The 19,817-nt window shown below is 38.9% G+C and overlaps 1 protein-coding gene across 1 annotated transcript in view; it reads right to left on the reverse strand.

The window, feature by feature from the left end:
• The window catches only part of ANO4 (anoctamin 4), a gene marked incomplete at both ends in the record, with an annotated part of 117,890 nt that continues 98,073 nt past the window's right edge, over positions 1-19,817 (reverse strand). The window contains 9 exons of the mRNA XM_082280340.1: positions 1-192; positions 2,269-2,374; positions 5,987-6,106; positions 8,570-8,717; positions 10,398-10,550; positions 11,563-11,705; positions 14,074-14,171; positions 16,857-16,914; positions 17,950-18,061. Of these exons, the coding sequence (XP_082136466.1) occupies positions 1-192; positions 2,269-2,374; positions 5,987-6,106; positions 8,570-8,717; positions 10,398-10,550; positions 11,563-11,705; positions 14,074-14,171; positions 16,857-16,914; positions 17,950-18,061 (1,130 nt within the window). The remainder of the gene's footprint in view (positions 193-2,268; positions 2,375-5,986; positions 6,107-8,569; positions 8,718-10,397; positions 10,551-11,562; positions 11,706-14,073; positions 14,172-16,856; positions 16,915-17,949; positions 18,062-19,817) is intronic.

Genomic DNA, 19,817 nt, shown 5'->3' on the forward strand with positions numbered 1-19,817 from the left:
TCATGGCCACTCATTGTGATAAGATTTTCCATTCTTTTTCCTTTCCTTCCGCTCTTTTTGCAGACGTTCTAGTTCAGCTTCATACATCATTTCCTGAATCAGGTACTTTTCTCTCCTCATTCGATCCCTCAGATCTTTTGGAAGATCTGGAATTAAGTAGGAGATCAGATGCTTTATGCAAAAGACAAGGTGCTGTGGGCACAAAAAATGGAATGAAAAATTTAAAACCTTAGGAAGAAAACAAGTACTTTTCATATGTTCTGAAAACCTTCTCTTTCCAATTTACAGGCAGATGTTGTGTTAAAACCAAACCCATTACTAAATTTTAATAAAACAAACCATGAAGTATTTTCCCCACAAAAATTCCAGCCAAAGTCCATGGATTATTGGTCAGAAATATGCAGCAGAAATTATGAGCAGGTGGGTTCAAATAAGGCCTCAGAACTGTTCTATGACCTGTGTGTTGAAAGCCCTGAGGTCATGATTTGCTGTAAGCTTGTTCAGACAGGGGCTGGTATTAGTATGGGTATTACTTCCTGCTCTGCAGGAAGAGGAGGATCAAATGATGTAACAATTTCCTGTTGCCATAAATGCTTGCATCAGTATTAGAAGTAATGTATCTATACAAAAGTAGTAATGTATCTGCACAAAACAAAACCTAAACCTTTTTTCTTACACTGGGTCTCTTATCCAAAGACATATTCCTATTTAGCAAACATGACAATTACGTACAAGTTAACTGATCCTTTGTCCCTCCTATTTTAGGCATGACACAGCAAAGCTTGACTTTGATGCAGGAGGATTGCTTGAGTGTCCTTTTCTGCTTGATCAAAAATGCTGCTTGGAGATTTACTCATTTCCCTTGAGAGGAGGAGCAGACAAACAGAAAAATCCTCCATCTCAGAAAGGACACACGTTCTAGATTGGAGAAATAAGGGTATTTCTTCTTCTCCAAGCAGAACCCTTCTTTTGAAAGCCACTGAAAAGAGAATGTAAGATGTTTTCCCATGTATTCTTCCCTCATGAGAAAGAAACTCACAATACTCTAAAGGTTGGGTTTTTTTGCCAAACCTAAAAAGAGAAAAAAAAGCTTCTTCTATCAGTTTAGCCTGGACTAATAATTTCTTCTGCAGTGATAGGAAATACTTTTGTTTGTTTTCAAAGAAGGTTAAGTTATCTAAAATAACCCACACTCAGAATGCCAAAAAGGGGTATGAGCCTAGGCAGTTACCAAATTTATGAAAAAACCTACCTTGAGTCCCCTGTCTCTCAGTGCAATCTTTATTGTAAGCACTACAGCAATCACAATACACCCACTGTTGTTTTCCAAGAAGAGGTCATGGTTTCTGCTGCAATTACCTTTTTGATTTCATAGATCTAGTTAAGGAAACAGCTTTCCTTAAACAGAGTGGCTTATGTTGAGGGAAGCAGATATGAACCAGCCTATGGCTTTGGTTGAGGTAAAGCAAAGTCAAATCTGATGTGTCAGTAACAGGCAGACACAAAAAGTTATTCCACAGTTGGTCACAAATTTGGCTGGACACTGAGACTTGAACAGGGCTGATTTTTCTTCCCTCACTTCTCTTTGCACCTACACTGTGCTGCTTTATGTCAAGTGTGTATCAAGAGGCCAGACTCTCTTCAGTCTTTAAAATTCTTAGGCTGACCTGCCAAGACCATTCTTCTAGTCCTTTTTGGAGATGCATACCCTGACTTTCAGTACTGACAGTTCATGAAACTAGAAGAGATTAAGCCCAGCAGGCCTCTATCAAATCAATCTTTCTTTCTTTCCATTAAAAAAAAAAAAACAAACAAACAAACAAAAAAAAAACAAAACAAAACAAAAAAAACCAAAAAAAAAACAAGGACAAAATCTAGATATGTAAATACTATAACTTTAACTATCATTGTTTTTCAGTTGCTCAGATTTAGTATTTTCTTCTCATGTTCCTTCCCCTCTATCCTCATGCACCAGTCAACATATGGCTTCCCAATCTAGACAAGTTCCTCATAAAGTAACTAAAAGCTTCATCTATTTCCCCCTCTTTGCAAGTCACTGCTATAGTTTTCAGTCTTATATTCCCTTTTCTATGAGAACTTACATACTGTTCAGAAAACAAATCTGAGAAAACAAAGCACAATATAAGTTGAAGAAACCAAGACAAAAACCACCTCAACTGCTGCCATCATAGATCAGCCCAATGCAAAGCTTTGGAGGGAAATTTGTTTTCTTTTTGGTTTTGTTCTACCACGTGAATGGTCACTGACCTCAAATACAATAATGAAAGCCAAGCGCGCTGCTAAGACGTGCCAGAACTGCAGCGTGTAACCGTAGGGCACTGGGGAGTGAGGAGGGTCTCGGTAGTCCCTGTACCTGAAAGACAAGCATGGTATGGTAGTTAGCAAGCTCCTGCACTGCTGCCTGGGGGAAGGAAAAACCAAAACCCACCTTCTCTTGATCATTGCATTTTCTGCACCAAAAATGAGCTCCATTCAGACTGCACAGGTTACCATAACTCTGCTTGCTTCTAAGGCTGGGCCTATGCTAACATTTGATTTCAGGTCAGGTGTATGCTTTTGGAGCAAGTGTCCTGATCACCTCCACTTACCATGCTGTCCTGGGTTGCAGTGTATTCTATTACCATCCTCAGGAGCTGTTGAAACCAGGTGGGGCAGTGTTTCCTTGCCTCCTCCCCCCCGACTATCTTTCTGTTAATTGCCATCATTGTCCTGCCACATGACTCAGAGATAACTCCCTCCGGACTATCTTCTGTTAATGAGCCTCATCAACACTTGGCCTCATGACTCATTGCCCCATTGTGAGATGCTCCACCCAGAGGGAGGAACCAAGCATCCCATCGTGGATATAATCTGGGACTCTGACCACCAGAGACAACCCTTCCCACTGGATTTCCAGAGGACAGGAGCTACACAGCCACCATTGGCCTTTCTGAGGAAGAGCAGACTCTTTTACTACAGGATCACTGCTTCAGAGGACTGCAGCCACCATTCTACCAGACTGCTACCACCACCCTGCCTAACAGGGTGTCAGGCTGTACCTTGACTCTGTCAGTTTGAACCAGTGTTTTCTTTTACTTTTTTTTTTTCCTTTTCTTTAATTTCCATTAAATTGTTATTCTGACTTGGTGCCTCCCACTGGTTTGTTTTCAAGCTAGTACACATGCTTTTCTTCATCCAAATGGGCTTACTTTCAGCTGAAACCTACCAGTAAGACGTGTATCAGGAGTGCTCTAGCTGGTAATGGATATTAGGTACAAAGGACCCAAAGCAGTGTCTGTATGAAACAAAACCGCTGAAGCAAATACACAGGATGGTGGGTGCTTTGACCCTGCAGCACGACATGTGCCTTTCAGGCATCTCCTCAGAACCTGGAGAAGAGTGGGATGCTTTGCTCTTTTAAGAGACACTTTATTCCCACTACAAGGACATTTTAAACCCACAAATGTCCCCAGTCTTGTCAGCCTGATAGTCTCCCAAAATCCATATAAAACTGCCTCGTGGACACCACCTGGCCCTTGATAAATTAGTTGGCCATCCCTGGTGTAAAGCATCACTCATCCTGACTTGAGCACAGCCAGCACTGCACCTCTTGGTATATCAACAGGGTGAGGACTGTGTAAGAAAGGGATCTGGTGTCTTCTCTCCCAGAGTGTTTCATGGAAGATTTTGATCTCCATAATTTACCTACAGATATCTGTTGGGAAAGCTGGATCCAGGAATGCTCCAAAATTATATTTATAAACCATGAATCTGTTTAAGTCACACATTCTGGAGTCCATTTTTACTAGCAGTTTGTTAATTCTAAAATAGTACTGCGGAAACTTAATTTAGAAGTAGTGTAAAAATTGTTTGCTTCTTAATCTGTTTCCTAGATGGGACAGAAAACCCATTGTAAAAAAATATTGAAAATACCACAGTAAATAATACACTTAAGGTTGATCACTAAGTTAGTTTTAAGAAAATAATTAAAATGCAGATGAATAAAAGAAACGAACAGTTCTTTCATCTCGGTGATAATCTGTAGTTCTCTATTTCTCCATGAAGTTTCACCTTCTTAGATTTCAGAGGGTGCTATACAAACAGAAAGAAACTACCTTGACATCTTAGCATCAAATCTCTCAGAAAGTGCAGTATTTCTAGAGCAAGATCTTAAAACTGAGATATCTTTCCTTGTGCAAGCAGCATTCTGACTTCATAGTTTAGGATGCTTTACAATATCCTAAGCATCCTGAGAACAGAAGTCCCTGGACCAAGTCCCAGTAGAGTATATATCTTCTTTTTTACTTGCTAGGAATCCAATGTCACACATGAAAAAACAGGGAAACCTTTTATAAACAACCAGAATAGCACAGCATCATCTGTGTTCCAGGCGACCAGAAGTTAACTGGGGATTTTTTTTCAGACAAACTGCCTTCCTGGAAAAATGCCTACACTATTACACAGTAGAACATAATATTTCCTTACCTCCCTATCAATATCTGCCTTGAAGTGCAATTAAAATGACTGATGTTTTAGCAGAATGCAGGTGGGTAAGTAGCTGATAAACTCAGCTAAAGAAAGATGTTAATTTTCTTTCAAGGGTAGATATACATAACAATTCAGTGTCTCCCAAAAGAGCAGATTTATCTTTTGGAGATTTATCACACCAATTTGAATAGTGTTCTGTTTATGGGATATTGAGCAGACAATTTTTTTTTTTTGTTTATTGTGGGATTTCCGTCGTCACATTAAAGGAGCAGCTACTTCATGCTAGAAGTTGGGGAAGAAAGGAATTAGACGTGGGGAAGAGAATGGTCAGAATGACAAAAAATTATTAACTAATGCTATAGCAAACAATGTGGAATGGAATATTCTCACTGTGGTTCTGCTCCACAGGTGAATTCAACATTGGAGTACTCTTTCTGCTAAAGAAGTTGCAATAGTCTTAAATATCAGTTAGTTAAATGAAAGCATTAATGCCATCCCATCCCCCCATTTATTATGCTATACCACTCAAAATTCTTCTTATTCATAAAAAGTCACAATATTGCAAGTATCACCGACTTTTATTGTATCACTGACTTTTGCTGTATCACAGACCTTTGTGCTATTACAGAGTATCTTTTGTTCTTTAGGCACTCGTAAAAGAATATTTTCATCACAGTGAAAAATACTGGCACTAAGCATATCTGCTAAAGGACTACCAGGACTCATGCTTGTAATGTAATATTGCAATTAAAAAAATGGTAGCTGTATTTGTTTTGTATTTTTGTTTGGGACACCACTTAAGACCTTTATGTAGATCCTTGAGGTTTTTGGCCATTAAAATCACTCAGGTGCAAATCTGCAATTACAAACTTTTCTCAGACTGCTATTTCTCCAATCTATTGCTGAAGACAAAGACATGCAGATAAGTAACTGCTCATCTTTCTTTGATTCAAGCCACAGGTATATGATTATTGCTAATAATTACACCTGTAAGCAATGACATCACCATATTAACAATTCAACAATTAGGAAATGCTGAATTTGAGGTTTCTTAAAGATAGCTTATGACAGAGCCTGTTTATGTCTGTCACACCTGTGAAATAACTCAGTGTGGCCGCTCCTACGCAACCTTCACTTCCCTGTGTATGTCCTATGATATAATCTCATCACAGTTGGATCTCACTGGTACCCAAGTAATCAGGCACCTATTATTGGCCCTTTGATACCGTATTTATCCACGATGATTGTGTCTGAGTCAAGCTGTGACACCATAAAAATCCTGCATTAGGAACACGTTCCAGATACCAACTTCTCTTTTATCTGAGGAAGGAATCATGCAGGTAACAGCCAAGCAGTACCAAGAAGAGCATGACCCTGAACAGCACAGTTAAAACTTTCAATTTTTAAGTTCTAAAAATTAGTTTCAACTCCAGATTTATTATGATGTTTCTCCATTTCAATGTCTTGAAGCAGAGAAGTATGTTGGTCAGAAACTTACCTGCAGTATTTTAATGGTGAGCCAGAGAATTCACTTCCATTTGATGTTGGCTCAGAACGGTTTTCAAAGTCAGACACCAGAAATACTGATAAACTGGCATTAACGTAGCCAACCATACACCTAGAGAGGACAAAATGCTGTAATCAGGACACAGCAAGGTTTTTCCATTAACTGTTGTACCCAGGAGCATGTCCTTTGGGTTTCATAAGATCCAAAGTACAATTTTGATGCTTGTTAATATTTGAAAGGGATGTTGAGGCAATATAAAAGAAATGCTAAAGTAGGTCAGATGAACAATAAAAGTGAAGAAATGATAGATTTCTATGGGAGAAGGAATGATGAAGATTGGGACTGGTTACTTTTGAAAAGTCACCTAAATGGTGACACAATAGGGGCAGAGAAAATAATGAGGAGCGTTAGGAAGATAATCAAAATATTCCCACTGTTACACTCATGGTACTAGCACAAAGGGAGGCTACATCAGATGGAAAGATATGTACTTAAAAGAGCTTTTTAGAAAATGTCCAGTTAATCAGAGGAACTCCATACTGGAAGATCCCAGGGTGACCGAGCACTGTGAAGGCCAGGCAAAATTTAGAGAAGACTGAGTAGGAGAAGTTGTGCCCCCTGGCAAAGGGCTGTGGGCATCAATAGAAGGTTCAAGTTTGGTGTTAGTAAAGCTGAGGAGAGATATGGCCAAAATGTGTTGTGCTGTTCATGCTGCACTGCCCGAGCACAGGTAAGTGTAGGCACACTACTCAGCTTGGTGCAGAGTATAATGCACAGTAAGGGCTGGGGGATTTTTGTTTTGGTTTGGGTTTTTCTAAATATGGACTTTACAGTCTTTGAGAATTTATATTCAAACACCATCTGTCTTTGTCTCCATACTGATTGGATTTGGAACTTAATTTAATTCCAGTATTTTTCTGGTCTCTGTGTCATATGGATCTAACACCTACAGATGTCTTCTGAAAGAAAAGAGTACCTCTCTCCTTTAAGCTATTCAGTAACAGATGGTCTTCACTCCTTAATTTGAGAAATTTCACTATTCCTGTGGATTTTTGAATACCTTCCTGCTTTTGTAACAGTACTTACTAATAACATTATTCAGAATGCTGACATAAACAGTTTTAATACAAGGTTCCTTCAAATACAAGTAATTCCTTTTAGCACAAGTAATCCTTCAAAGGATTACTACCTGATGGTTTCATCTAGAAATTCACTCAAAAAAGCAGCAGAAGTGTGAAAACATTGTACAAGAGGTTTGTGAAAAGAACATAAGAGCTTTCTCTGTGAGCCAAACTACCTCCCCTATGCAGAGCTAGTTTCAAAGCCACTGAGTCATATTTGAGTCTTAAGAGAAATATTTCTAAAGGTGTTGTTTTTTCATGCACAGTGGCCCTGAGAAAATCTCTCCTTATGCTTTCCTTAGCAAGGAGAGTTTCTTGCAGTGTCGCAATATCCTGTAGATCTTTCTAATGGCACGAGCAGAGGCACATGCTCAGAACAACTGGAACCAGACCACTTTACCCCTGAAGGGATTTTAACTCTTCCTGAAAGTAAACAGAATATCTTCCCTAACCCCAGCTAAAATGCCCAACTCCTTGCAGGACAGCAAGTTAGCAGATCTGCAAATCAGGAGCTGCTGCAGCAGATACCCTTCTTCCGTCAGTATGATTAAATGTATTGATAATCAAAATATGTCAAAAAAGCAGCAACAGATGAACTCACTTTCTGCAGCATGGAGTAAAAAACCCAATCTGCCATATGCCCAATAGCAGAATGTAAGCTCTCTGTCACTGTCTACTGTTTAGCCTGGGTTTCTTTGAACAGCAGGGTTCCTTGCTAATGGCACTGCTAGAGCGTTTGCAAACTGTGTCTGTGTTTGGTTGGATTCAGTGACCTTCCCAGAGTCCAACAGCCTAGATTTCACAAGTGGCCATGCAGCAACTACCTCATACTTGCTGGTAGTGTGCACAGGCTAATATAGACTTAGTATTTAGCAACACTGAAAGAAAATCCACTTAGGCAGCAGGGATTTAGATCACAAATATCTCCTGGAAGATTTAATCTAAGAACTCTAGTTTAAGAAGAAAAACAAATTACTTTTCTCTGTAAGTATATCTTGATGTATTCGTTGGAAATTGCTTCCTCTTGAGAGACACTACTTTTTTGAGTAATACATGCTGAATATTACATCAGGAAAAAACCCTAGGGTACAAGTTTAAAATGCTCAACAAATTCTTTACTGGTTAGTATCAGCATTGCTTCAGAAAGAAAAGAGGATTATATCCATGTAGTACCAGCTGGTAAGTACAGCTTGGGCAGCATCCTGTCACACACACTAAATCTCTGAAATAGCTCTGCCATGTTTGCCTTGAATTAACGTCATGAATCACAGTCACTCAGCAACCCATTCTGTGAACGTGCAGAGCATCAGTACCTGTGGCTGGTATCTGTTACCTAAACACAAACAATACATTTGGGTTAGTGGAATCAAAACATACACAGACAGTAATACTGCTTCTATTTCAAGTAGTAAGTCAACATGTTTCCCCCTCCTTCCCCCCCAAAAAAACTTACTTTTGTCCAGCTTCTCCTTGGCCAGCACAAGGTCCATATTTGTAAGCATAAACAAGGCGAGGGATGAAATCTGATGTCACTGCTATAACAAACGCATTTGTGATAACGGAAAGAATTCCAATGCCTTCCAGGATGCCGTACCAGATGCCTGTTCAACAAGGAGAGTATGTTTGCTCCAGAAAAAACAAGAACCAAAGTGCCTGAAATACTGCATGATCTGAAGTAGTTGTCTCCACTGCATAAGGTGTTTTTATGTAGTTTTTATCCGAGAGTCACTGAGTGAAAATAAATTTTCTTATTGAACAGGGTGACTTTAGTGGACCAGACATATTCCCACAGTGGAAATGTTTTTTATCCTGTAAATAATATTAAGGAAGCAGCAAAAATGCTCACAGAGGCCTTAGTTCACCAAGACACATGACCATTTGGGCAGTTTTAAGAAATGCTGTAAGCTTCCCTGCTTATGATGATGGCTTTCCAGCCTTCAAGGAGGGTCTGCCAGGGTAGCCATGAATACATGCAATCCATCATCTGCTGGTCACAGGGGCCTTGTGTGGACCTCATGCACAGCTGGTCAGAGTGTTCCTATCAGCATCCAAATCTTCATGGCACATTAATGCTACACAATGGCAGGCAGTCTGGGCTTCACCTGGGTATATTTGGCCCATCCTCAACTGCCTGACAGATCTTGTGGTACAGGCACACAGCAACTCTGGTCATGAGGACCATCACTGTCAACCACACTAAAGGAAGGTTAGACATGCCAATTGATTTAATGAAGCATCGAACTGTCCTGACTGAAAACTTTGCCGAATAAGGGGCAAATGCAATTGATTTTGAGAAATCACACCTGAATCGACAGGAAAAAAAGTATTTTTCTGTGCTTCTATTAATTCATTATATAACTGGTTTCTTTAGAAATTATGTGTGCAGTGTATGCCATATACTGGCGATTGTCCAGACTTGTGCCAAAACCCACAGATTCACACTGTTAACATTCAAAGCTTTAATCAGACACAGACTTTAGGTACAAGGTAAAATGTTCTAAGAGTACAAAGCCTGAGCTTCTGCTATTTCTTGGTGTGGGCTACTTATTTTTGCAATGGAGACAGTTAGTGAGGTTTCCTATTTACCCCTCTGAAAACACCAGGGATTCAGCATTGGGCAGATAACTTTGTTTTAAAGTTCTTCCTAAAGGTGTTCTGCTTTTGCATACTGCAAGGACAGAAGAGATTTGTAGTCAAAATAGTTCAAAGAACCCTTGCAATAGTGTGTGGCTGGATGACCTCAGAGTTGTGTGAACCTTGTGTTTAGCAATGCAGGTGTGACTCGCTGAGAGCGAGTTGTCTGCTGGGATCCAGACCCACCCTATCTGACCCACCAGGGACCCAGTGAGCACGAGTCACAGGGGAGCTTGGTTTTGGCCAGGTAAATATAGAACATACAGGTCCCTTACAGGATGGTGGCCCCTTGAACTTGACTTTCATGTTTCATCTGGTCTGTCTGGTTGTTATATTCCAGTTGGGCAGCAGCATGTGTTCACACAGGGTGTCTGCCACAACAAAACACCTGCAGACAACACTGATCACTTTACACCTTGGCTTTTAAGTCCCCCAGAAAATCTTTAAGAGACATTTTCCAATATAGACTATTAATTGCATAAATAGATTGGCATCAGATACTTGAAGTTGTTTTGAACAATCAAGGGGTGTATTATTAATTGGGAAGATGACTGAAAATGCCTTAAAATGTGCTCTTACTTGAAGTGGTCAAAACTTTGACTTACAAATAACACATACATATAACAAACACCGTACAAAGAGCTCACCTATATCTTTGGCTCTTGAAGCTAAAGGTCTTCTCCACTGAGTAACAAATTTGTAAGCATCAAGCCGAATTTCAATAATATTGTTTAGTAAGGCCAGAAGTGGTGCCAGCGGAAAAGCTGCCACAAAAATGGTTGTGAACCCAAACTGAAGAACTAGGAAAAAGAAGGAAATATCACAGTATAATTGTTAGGATCTGATCCTAAGGTCTAAGATTCCAAACAGTATATGCAAATAAAAATTATGTAATTATGCAAACACTTCTTATTATGTCACACTATATAGTGGTCTATTGTGGCAGTTGTACAGCAAGTCCTTGCTGAATGTTCAGAAGGAAGGATGAAAAGAACAAATGCACATCTGACCCTGGAATGGACAGCACCATCTAAATTTTGTAGTTTGGAGTGAAGTTCAGAGGTGGACAAACTGGGCTTTTAGAAAGGAACATTTTTACTCCAGCATCAACTACGATCTCTCAATACTTGCAAAGATCAGGAATGAATACATTCCTTTTAACAGTTCAGATGGGAAGCATTTTGAAATTTTGTTTAAGTTTCTAGAGGCAGGTTTTCATGTTGTCAGATTTCCCATTAATTTGAAAAGAATTGTGTGAGGGAGAAAAAGAAAAAAACAATCGTAACATATGCAGTTCAGTCACACAGGGCAAAAGGTCATGTTTCTTTAATATTTTTTGGAGCAGTTCTCCTCCTCTCCCCTCTGGATAGAGCAGTGCCTTTTGTGAGTAGATTACTTTGTAAATGTGAAGTAGTAAATGAGGGAGGATTTTAAACATAAACAAGCATACAGGTCTGTACCATACTCTTAAAAGTAAAAGCACAAGGCAACTTTCTTTAGAAAAAACAGCAGAGTTCTTCAGAAATGTATGCAGATAAAGAACTTGGCTCTGGTTTGGCAAACCAAGTCCAGTTTGGAAACTGTTTCATACATGGGGGGTTAGCAAACCATCAGCAGTGTGCTTAACTACATTGGTTTGGTTCTTAAAAACTTACTCCCATTCCTCACCTGACCTGTGAGAAAAAAAAAACCTTTTTGCAGTCTCCTTAGCTTCACATAGTGATAATTAAAAGAATACGCCAGCCCACATCAACAAAAAAGCAACAACATTAGAATCTAGTGAAAGAGAGATAACAAAGATTAGAGCCATACTCATTTCTAGGTATTCATCAAAGAGTCCATAAGCATTCATAGGCTGCAGATTATAGTCCTTTTCCCACTGTGGGAAGCTTGTTTTTCCCTGTGTGCCATACTCTTGCCGTAGTTTTCTCCTGGTCCACCAGTTTTGAATAAGCCTACATTTTAAATTAAATTAAAGAAACAAGGTAAAGAATATTAACGGCTAGTTATCACAAAATTGGAAGGAGGTTAAGTGGGCAAAACATATCTTGCAAAATTAATTTCCCAATGTACAGGAAAATAGAGCACTAGTAATACATGTGGCTGATGACACAGCATAATAGATATGAAAACAGATACAGCTGATGAGCTGTAATCCCAGCCTAGATGTTGTTAAAATGGTAAAAGGATTTTGACATCTTTTTGTTATTTATTTACTTCTTTTTCTCTGCACAGAACAGCAAATCACTTCAGGGTCTGTTTATATGACAGAATGCAATGCTGTTTAGAGATAGCTGAGCTCAGTAAATAAGAGTGCTAATGCTGCTTGATCCTTTCCTGTGTGTGACCTGGCATCTCTGCATGGCTCTACAGTGTGCATGCTAACAGTCTCTGGGCAATCCTGGAAGGGAAAAGGCAACCCTGAATGATGTCTGCAGCCAAGCATTCAGATAAGCAAGAGGCAGAAAGAAGTGTCTGAACTACTGACAGCACACAGTGGCTGAGAGATGGATGGCTGACATATGAGCTACCTCCATCTCAAGAAATGGGGGAGCTGTACTGGACATGAGGGGGAAGATGCCATTCGCAAAGAAATGCATGTGTAAGACCACTGTGAGAGGCACTGAGCCAAAAGAGAAATGAATTCTCACATCTGAAATAAACACTGTTTCAAGGAGTTGAACTGGTTTGGCCAACAAAGGACACTAGTTAAGAGTTAGTATAGAGAGCAAAAAAACTCCAAACCACAGTGACGGAGATTTTCTCTGAAGTTGTGGTTGGCCACTTTGTCTCAGTAAGATAGAACATGATAGATCTCCCAAATAATTAAGTCCTTTTCCTGACAATGCTTCACTTCTTGCTTTCGCAGTGGCCTGGTCTGGTCTGTGAATGGTAAAGAGTGCAAAGTGACTGCAAATAGTCACTGGATTTGGGTAAGGGTTTGGACAACTGCTTGTTTTCTTAAAACTTAGAGATTATTTTTCCATTTATGTAATTTGTCGGAAAGGTTACAGCTTTTCCTATCTTCCTTAAAGAAGTGTAGGTGCAATTGAATGCAGTTCAACTGAATCCAGCTACAGATTGTAGAGTTGCCTCGAAGTCCCCTGGCCATCCACATTGTGTTGACTGCCATCAAGCTCTTAGCAGAAAGTTTGCAGCATTTCAGGGCTAGAAGGTGGACTGCAGGGTCTGGAGAACAAGAACATCTCTCATCAGAATAAGCTGAAGCCTTTCACAATGTTGTGACTGTGTCTTTTATGTTGTGATTTTCCTTGTGACTCTAAAGTGAAGATTCACTTCACCTGAACCAGTTTATTCTTATTAAATCACTTGCTCTTAAAAAATCTCCTATCTCTATCAGTCACCTTCTTTTATTTCTCTTCTGTGCTCCTTGTTAAGTTTCAAAATCTATATTAATAGAAAGCAGAGAGTTCTAATGAAAACTGACAAAAGAGATAGGGAATGGAAAGAGAAGGATCAATACTGCTGCTACTGTTCCCTCCTGCCTGTCCCAACTAATTCCTGCAGCCCTAACAGCTGCAAAATACTGGCAAGGAGTGCTAGGCCCAGGAAAGATGGAGAAATAGCAAATCCCTCTGAACTTTGCTAGGGCAAACTTTCTGACAATGTCAGCTCTCTCTTAGATTTTCACACTTGCTAATTTCCCTTGATGACCAGCAACACTGTCTCTGGCATCAACTACGTTAATCATATTAAACCTATATTAATCATGTTAAGCATGCTCATTAAATACTAATCAATAAGGAATGAACCAATAGAAAATGAATAATTGCCAAGCTTTTAGCTAGGGCACAGCTCCATGTTACCTTGAAGATCACAAGGGAACATATCTACATACCAGTCAGTACATTTTTCTAGCTCTGAGTGCATATACCAGCAGTGCATTTTTTCCAGCTCGTACCTGCTCTTTCAGGCATCTTTAATCACCCAACAAGTAATCAAATTTAGAAATTACTGGCATAGCTAAGAAAGGATACATATAATATTTTTCATGTAATCAATACAGTGGTCACACAGTTATTTTTAAGGAGTTTTAGAACACAGAATACAATTTAACAAAATCAAGTACTTCCCGTGTATTACTTATTTGTTAATATTTATATTACACTTTCACTTTTGCAAACCATGTCCAATGTGGAAAAAAGCCCTGAGCACCATCTGCATATCTGGTGTTCTGTATCATGGGGGGGATTTTCTATTGCAGTGAATACTGCTGCATCTTGCTTTTATTAACAGGCCATAAGGAAAGCATAAACTTAGTATTCTATAACCTACAGAAACACACGTATTATATTTACTTACGGATATCCCAGTTCCATGAAATTATTCCATGTCTGCTTTAACACCATTATAATACCCATTTGCATACAAAGATCAATAAGGCATCCACTAGGGTGGCACTACAGGAAAAGAAAAAAGAAACAAAATATTAAACAGAAATTATACTGAGTTTTAAGGCATTTCTTAAAGGCTATAAATGATACTGGATCATTTACTAAAAGGAAATTAAATGCATTCTCCTTATTTTTTTAAGAAATATAAACTCATGGGAACAGATGACACTGTATCATTCTGTCAGCACTTTAAACATTTTAAACCTACCACCTAACTCTCTGCAGAGGTCAGAGTCAGCTGAAACCAGTGCAGTTTTCACATCAGTGCTTCTAATGTTCTGTGCAACAGTGGGCAGGGCGGAGGCAAAGGCCACCAAGTTTCTCCATTGATTTCAATAGTTTTTGGGGAGGGTGACTGTGCATCAAGTCAAAGAATGAAGAGAAAATTCCTCTTGGCTGCACAGGCAAACAGTTTATGCCTAAAAGATAGACCTAGAACTGTTAATTGAGTAGTATTTAACATCTGTGACTGAGTAAACCATGAAAATCTATTATTTTCTTGAAGAACTAAAAATCTCTAACTGCTGAGCAACAGTTCTTAGTGTTTCTTGCTGAGTGCTTGCTTGCTTTAGCAGTGGCCCCAGACCTTGAAGTTGTGGTGCTGCTTTTGGGAGAGATGTTCAGTTAGTACAAATTTAGGTAATTTTTTACCTAGTATTGGAAAAACCAGAAAGGGAACAAAAGCCTTCTGTCCTCAAACAGCACTTTGTACAATTGGCTTTGCAGATCCAAACAGTGTAGCTCAAGCTGTATTTTTAAATCTTGGGTATTACAGATAAGTTGAGCAAATCACTGTCATAGAACTGGAATTATTTCTCTTTAACTTTTTAGGGAGAAAAATCAGTTATGACCTGTAATAAAGTGAGACGTGAATTTCTTATACATACTGCATTATCCAGCTCTCAGAACCTGGATCCCTGCTGAGGTTTCTGTTGACCTCTTTCAGCATCTCTTTAGATTAACAGGGTGACAGATTTTTTTTTTTTTTTTTAACTTTTCCATCATTATTACTAAATCAGGATCCTTCTGTTTTTAGGCATTGGTCACATGAGTGAATGTACCCCAAGAGAGGCAGGTGCAGTGTTAATGAAGTAGCAGTGATGTTATAATGGTAACATAAATAATATGTAAACTGTCGTCTGAGCATGTCCATGGACACTGGACTAGTGTTACTAAATGTCTTAGACTTGGCTTCATTCAACAGGTGAAGAGAGGGCTGTTGGAGGGATATCTGGACATTATATTCTAAAGCAGGTTTCTAATAAGACCTAGCACAGATACAGTCAATAATGTCAAGACATTTTTTATTAGACTTTTTTATTATTATTAGACTCTTTTTTTTTCTCTGAGAAAAGCTAAACAGGGACTACTAAGAGTAGCTTCCACCAGCAACTGACCAAACCTGTAACACCTCATTGTTGCACTTTCCTCACAAACCTGGTTCTCTTTTCCTTCCATCTCTGCTCCTGCAGAGAGATGAGGTTCTTTCCCTGTTCTCTGATCCTTCTGTGAAATGAATCACCCAATAAATCATCAGAAAACTAATTCAGCCAGAAAAAGGGAGTTTACTGCTGATACGAGGAACTGAATAGGCTCCTCCTGGAGTTGGACAAGTGAGAGCCAATGCAGAGGAAGAGGAAGGAGCAAACCTCAGGGGGAGGACTCAAAAGGAAGAGCAGAACTGTCGTGTTTTGACAGCAGGAAGTTGTTAGGTCAGCTCAGCCCCAGCCAGATTTTGGAGGGATGTTAAGCAAAATTCTGTCTGCCCATTTATCAAGTATTCTTTCCTTGAATGAAGAGAATTACCTACAAAATTAGGATGGTTTTATTAAAATTATATATATATTTTGCTAATATTTGAATGGCCTCTAATAACCAAAATATTTATGTATCCAGAAGTGTTTGAAAATTCAAGTTGGCAGGCATTTTCCACTTACCATTTGTCATTTATCTGCAAAGTTGTTTCAATTATTCATCTGTGAAGCAGGAAAGAAACCATGGGATTTCAGTGTGCACATAGCAGCACTGGAAAGTAAATGACTGGTCCAGAAACTGCTGCTGTTCACCTCCTATAACTGTCAAATGGACTTTGAATTCTGAATGTATTTGTTAAAAAAAATAAATAAAACAGGATTGGTCCTTGAGTAACTTGCAAAGCCAAACTCTCATTGCTCTCCATATTTGTTTGGTTTTATACACATAGAACATGATGCCAGCAGCTTGTTTGGGAAGTTTGTTTAGTTGGCTTGATCAAATTTCACATAAATTTTATGTGTCTGGATTTTTAATTCTTTACTGTATTATTTTAGCTCTCTGGTCCACAAGGTTAGAAAAGCTGAAAAGAAAGGATTTTTTACAAGCAAAAACCTGTCAGATTCGTATCTGTCTTTGATTCATTCCAAGGATAAAATATTTCCAGCATAAATATGTGAGTAATCTTTAAACCGTCTGATACCACTATTCGAATGTGATGCAAACACTAAAACTGCTAGCATTGAAAAGGGAATGTATATATCAATATGTAGATGCTTTTATAGCAGATGGTAGTGTCAATAGTGTGGATTTAGGCAGCAACTGAAAACCCAATAACACACTCAAAAATGCCTAGACAGAGTTATGTGACTGCCTCTGCTTGCATTCATGGCATCCGTGGGCAGCAGATAAATCAGTGTGCAGTTATCAAACACTCACCTCTTCCAGCCTCCACCGGTTTATCAGCCTTAAGTAGGCACCAGGGTGTCCTGTAAATCTTTAACACAGGAATATATATCAACTATATTGTGTAAGCAGTCTGTTCACAGTAGTAAAAGAAAGCTCACACTTATTTTAATCTGGTGTTATCTTAATGTGAGTGGTATAACTATAAAAGATGTTATGCTGTAAAATGTTTTATGGGTATTCCTGGAATAATCCCCATGAAGGACTAAGGATATTTTTACTTTCGGTTTTCTTTCAATACCGAATACTCTGCTGTTGGAAAGGGGAAAATCTGACTGAAGCTACTCATGTCAGTTTAGAAAATGGCTTTAAACTGCCAGTGCATTTCCTTACACTATAAAATGCGCTGTGATGTCTGCCTTCCTGTGAAATCAGTGAAAATATTAGTTCTCATTAAGAACCATGATGTTCTAACTATTCTTCCATGTTTTTTCCCCAAATCATTCCCATATGCAAAGAATCCATACTAATGGATTCTTCTATTCAAACCTTCTCTACTAAAAAGGTCTTCTGGTTTTAGGAGACTGACAGAAAGAGATATACAAATAATATATATACAGACATATATATACACACAAATAATATATATATAAAATATACAATAAAAATACAATATACAATAAATATATATATGGAAAAAAACCCCAACTGATAGCTCATAACTCACTCTTTACAGTCCAGATCATGTAATCGAAGCAGGTCCCTTCCAACTGAACTATCCTATCCTATCTTATCCTATCCTATCCTATCCTTTATTTATCTCTACTTATAGCACACATAAAGACAGAGTGAAATGACCTGCATGTATAGTATTGTGAGATGCATCTGTTTCCAATAGTGAAATTGTTAAGTTAATATTGAGACCATGTGGTGACAGGAAATGAAAATTGCATCTGTTTCTGGGCTTTTGAAAGGAATATGAAATTGCAATCTGTTCTGCTTTGCTAGTATGGAATTTGCATTTTGAGATGTGTGATAATATGGTCCATTTTGTTTCATTATAAACAATTTTATTTCTTCTCTCTACTTTGTTTTGCACATATGAGTGTGCAGACATCAATCCTACCTTCCAAGGAAGAATGCTATATAAAAGGTAGAGCTGTTCAGATTGACAAACTGAAAAAGAAACATTTTCAGAGTGAAGCTGTTCTCCCACTCCGATTCGGTGCGAGGCTGCTCTGTGAAGAAAATTATCAGTTTCAGACATTTATTCAGATTATCAATTTCCCTCAGCACAAAGGCTGCACACACTTACAAGAGCTGGCAATGTATTTGTAAATTAGCCTGCTGTTTTCAAAATATAACCTGGCAGAAGAATTTGTATCCAGAAGCAGCACTCAGCTAGTGAGCTTGTAGAGACTTAGAAATCTATTCTGGTATCTATATATGTATGTTCCCAGGAGACTGTAAGAAAGTGGTCGAGGTAATGCATGTATTAAACATCCCTCCTGTACTTAAGTGGTCTTTACAGGCTCAGGCTCTTCTCCTGTTTCCTTTTCTGTATCCTACCATAATGACACTGCCACTCCACCACAAGCTATTTAAGTGCCTTTTTGTTAGAGATGCCACACTGAACTGAAGAAAATCCTCCTTGTAATTCTGTTTCATGGATTTGCCCACACGCATCAGTGGAGTGCCACTGCATGACTCCCCTTCCTCGTCCCAGGGAAAAAACCATCACAGAAAACCAGGAAAAAATATTTTTCAGTGGATGGGCTAAGGCAATCAGGAAAGGGGAAGACATATTCTTCTCTTTGGGTAGGCCCTTATTCTCCATCTCAAGAAATATCAAGACAGAAGTTAACAAAACAATGTCCATGCCAACACACCGGTACCATATTCTGGAACTACTTTCCAGCTGGCAGGAGCTTGTTGTTAGCCACCCATTGCTGGGAACAGGAGTGATCAGAGAAGTGGAGGTACTAATGCTGGTTTTGAGTATCATAATGATAGTACTCATATACTGCTTCCAAAGGAGCCTCCAGTAAAGCACTGGAAATACAGAAACAACAATAAACTTGTTTCTTAGAGCTGCTCTTTCATTAGAGGCCAGTCTGCAAGAAGGACAAGTTGGACTATAACAATGCTGCTGCAGCTGAAGCTTTGCTCACATGCCCATCAGAGACAATAGTGATGCTCTGGAGGAGCACAGATGTGAGTTCTGAAAAAGATCATGTAAAAGCTGAAGAAGGACATCCTCCATGTCCTCAGTGTAGTTTTGCTGCCAGTACCACTTTGAGCTTATTACACCGATAAAGATCATTCAGATCAAATCAGTTCCTCAGGTCATCAGACTAAAAATCACAAAACAGTCTGAACAGGATCGAAACAACTTGACCCACTGACTTTCTGTAAAAGTGCTTCCTGCAAAAAGCAGACATACCTTGATGACAACCTAACAGAAAGTAATCAAGCTTCAAGGTCTCTAGACTATATCTTACTGTCCTCAGCGTGTCAGGACATAGCTTGTACAATTCACAAACCTCAAAGTCGTATCTCTCAACGGCAGCTAGCAGATATCTTCTCCATACAGGATATCCATAGAGGATACAGGATAGCAAAAATATTTTAAAACTACAGAATACAAATTATGAGTCTCAGTTTAATAAGAAACAAAACAATAAAATTCTATTGTACACAGATATGTTTTGAACACATTACCAATGACTTCTCGGATGTAGAAAAGCCCTGAGAGTAGCTAAAATCAGCTGTTTCCTCTGACCAGACATCAAAATCTGTCCATCTGGTCCAAAATAATTTCCTGAACATCATCAATGTACAAGTTTCCAGAAGCTCAAAATAACCTCCTCAAACCACTTGTATACATGCAGTAATATGGTTTGCTTAATAGGCCTTCAGCCATAGTCTCATTTCAGCCTTCTTGACACTAAAGAGCCCTCACCAATTGCCACCAACTACAGCAATCTTCTGAAA

This window comes from Coloeus monedula (genome assembly GCF_965178545.1).
Source record: "Coloeus monedula genome assembly, chromosome: 4".
NCBI lineage: Eukaryota > Metazoa > Chordata > Aves > Passeriformes > Corvidae > Coloeus > Coloeus monedula.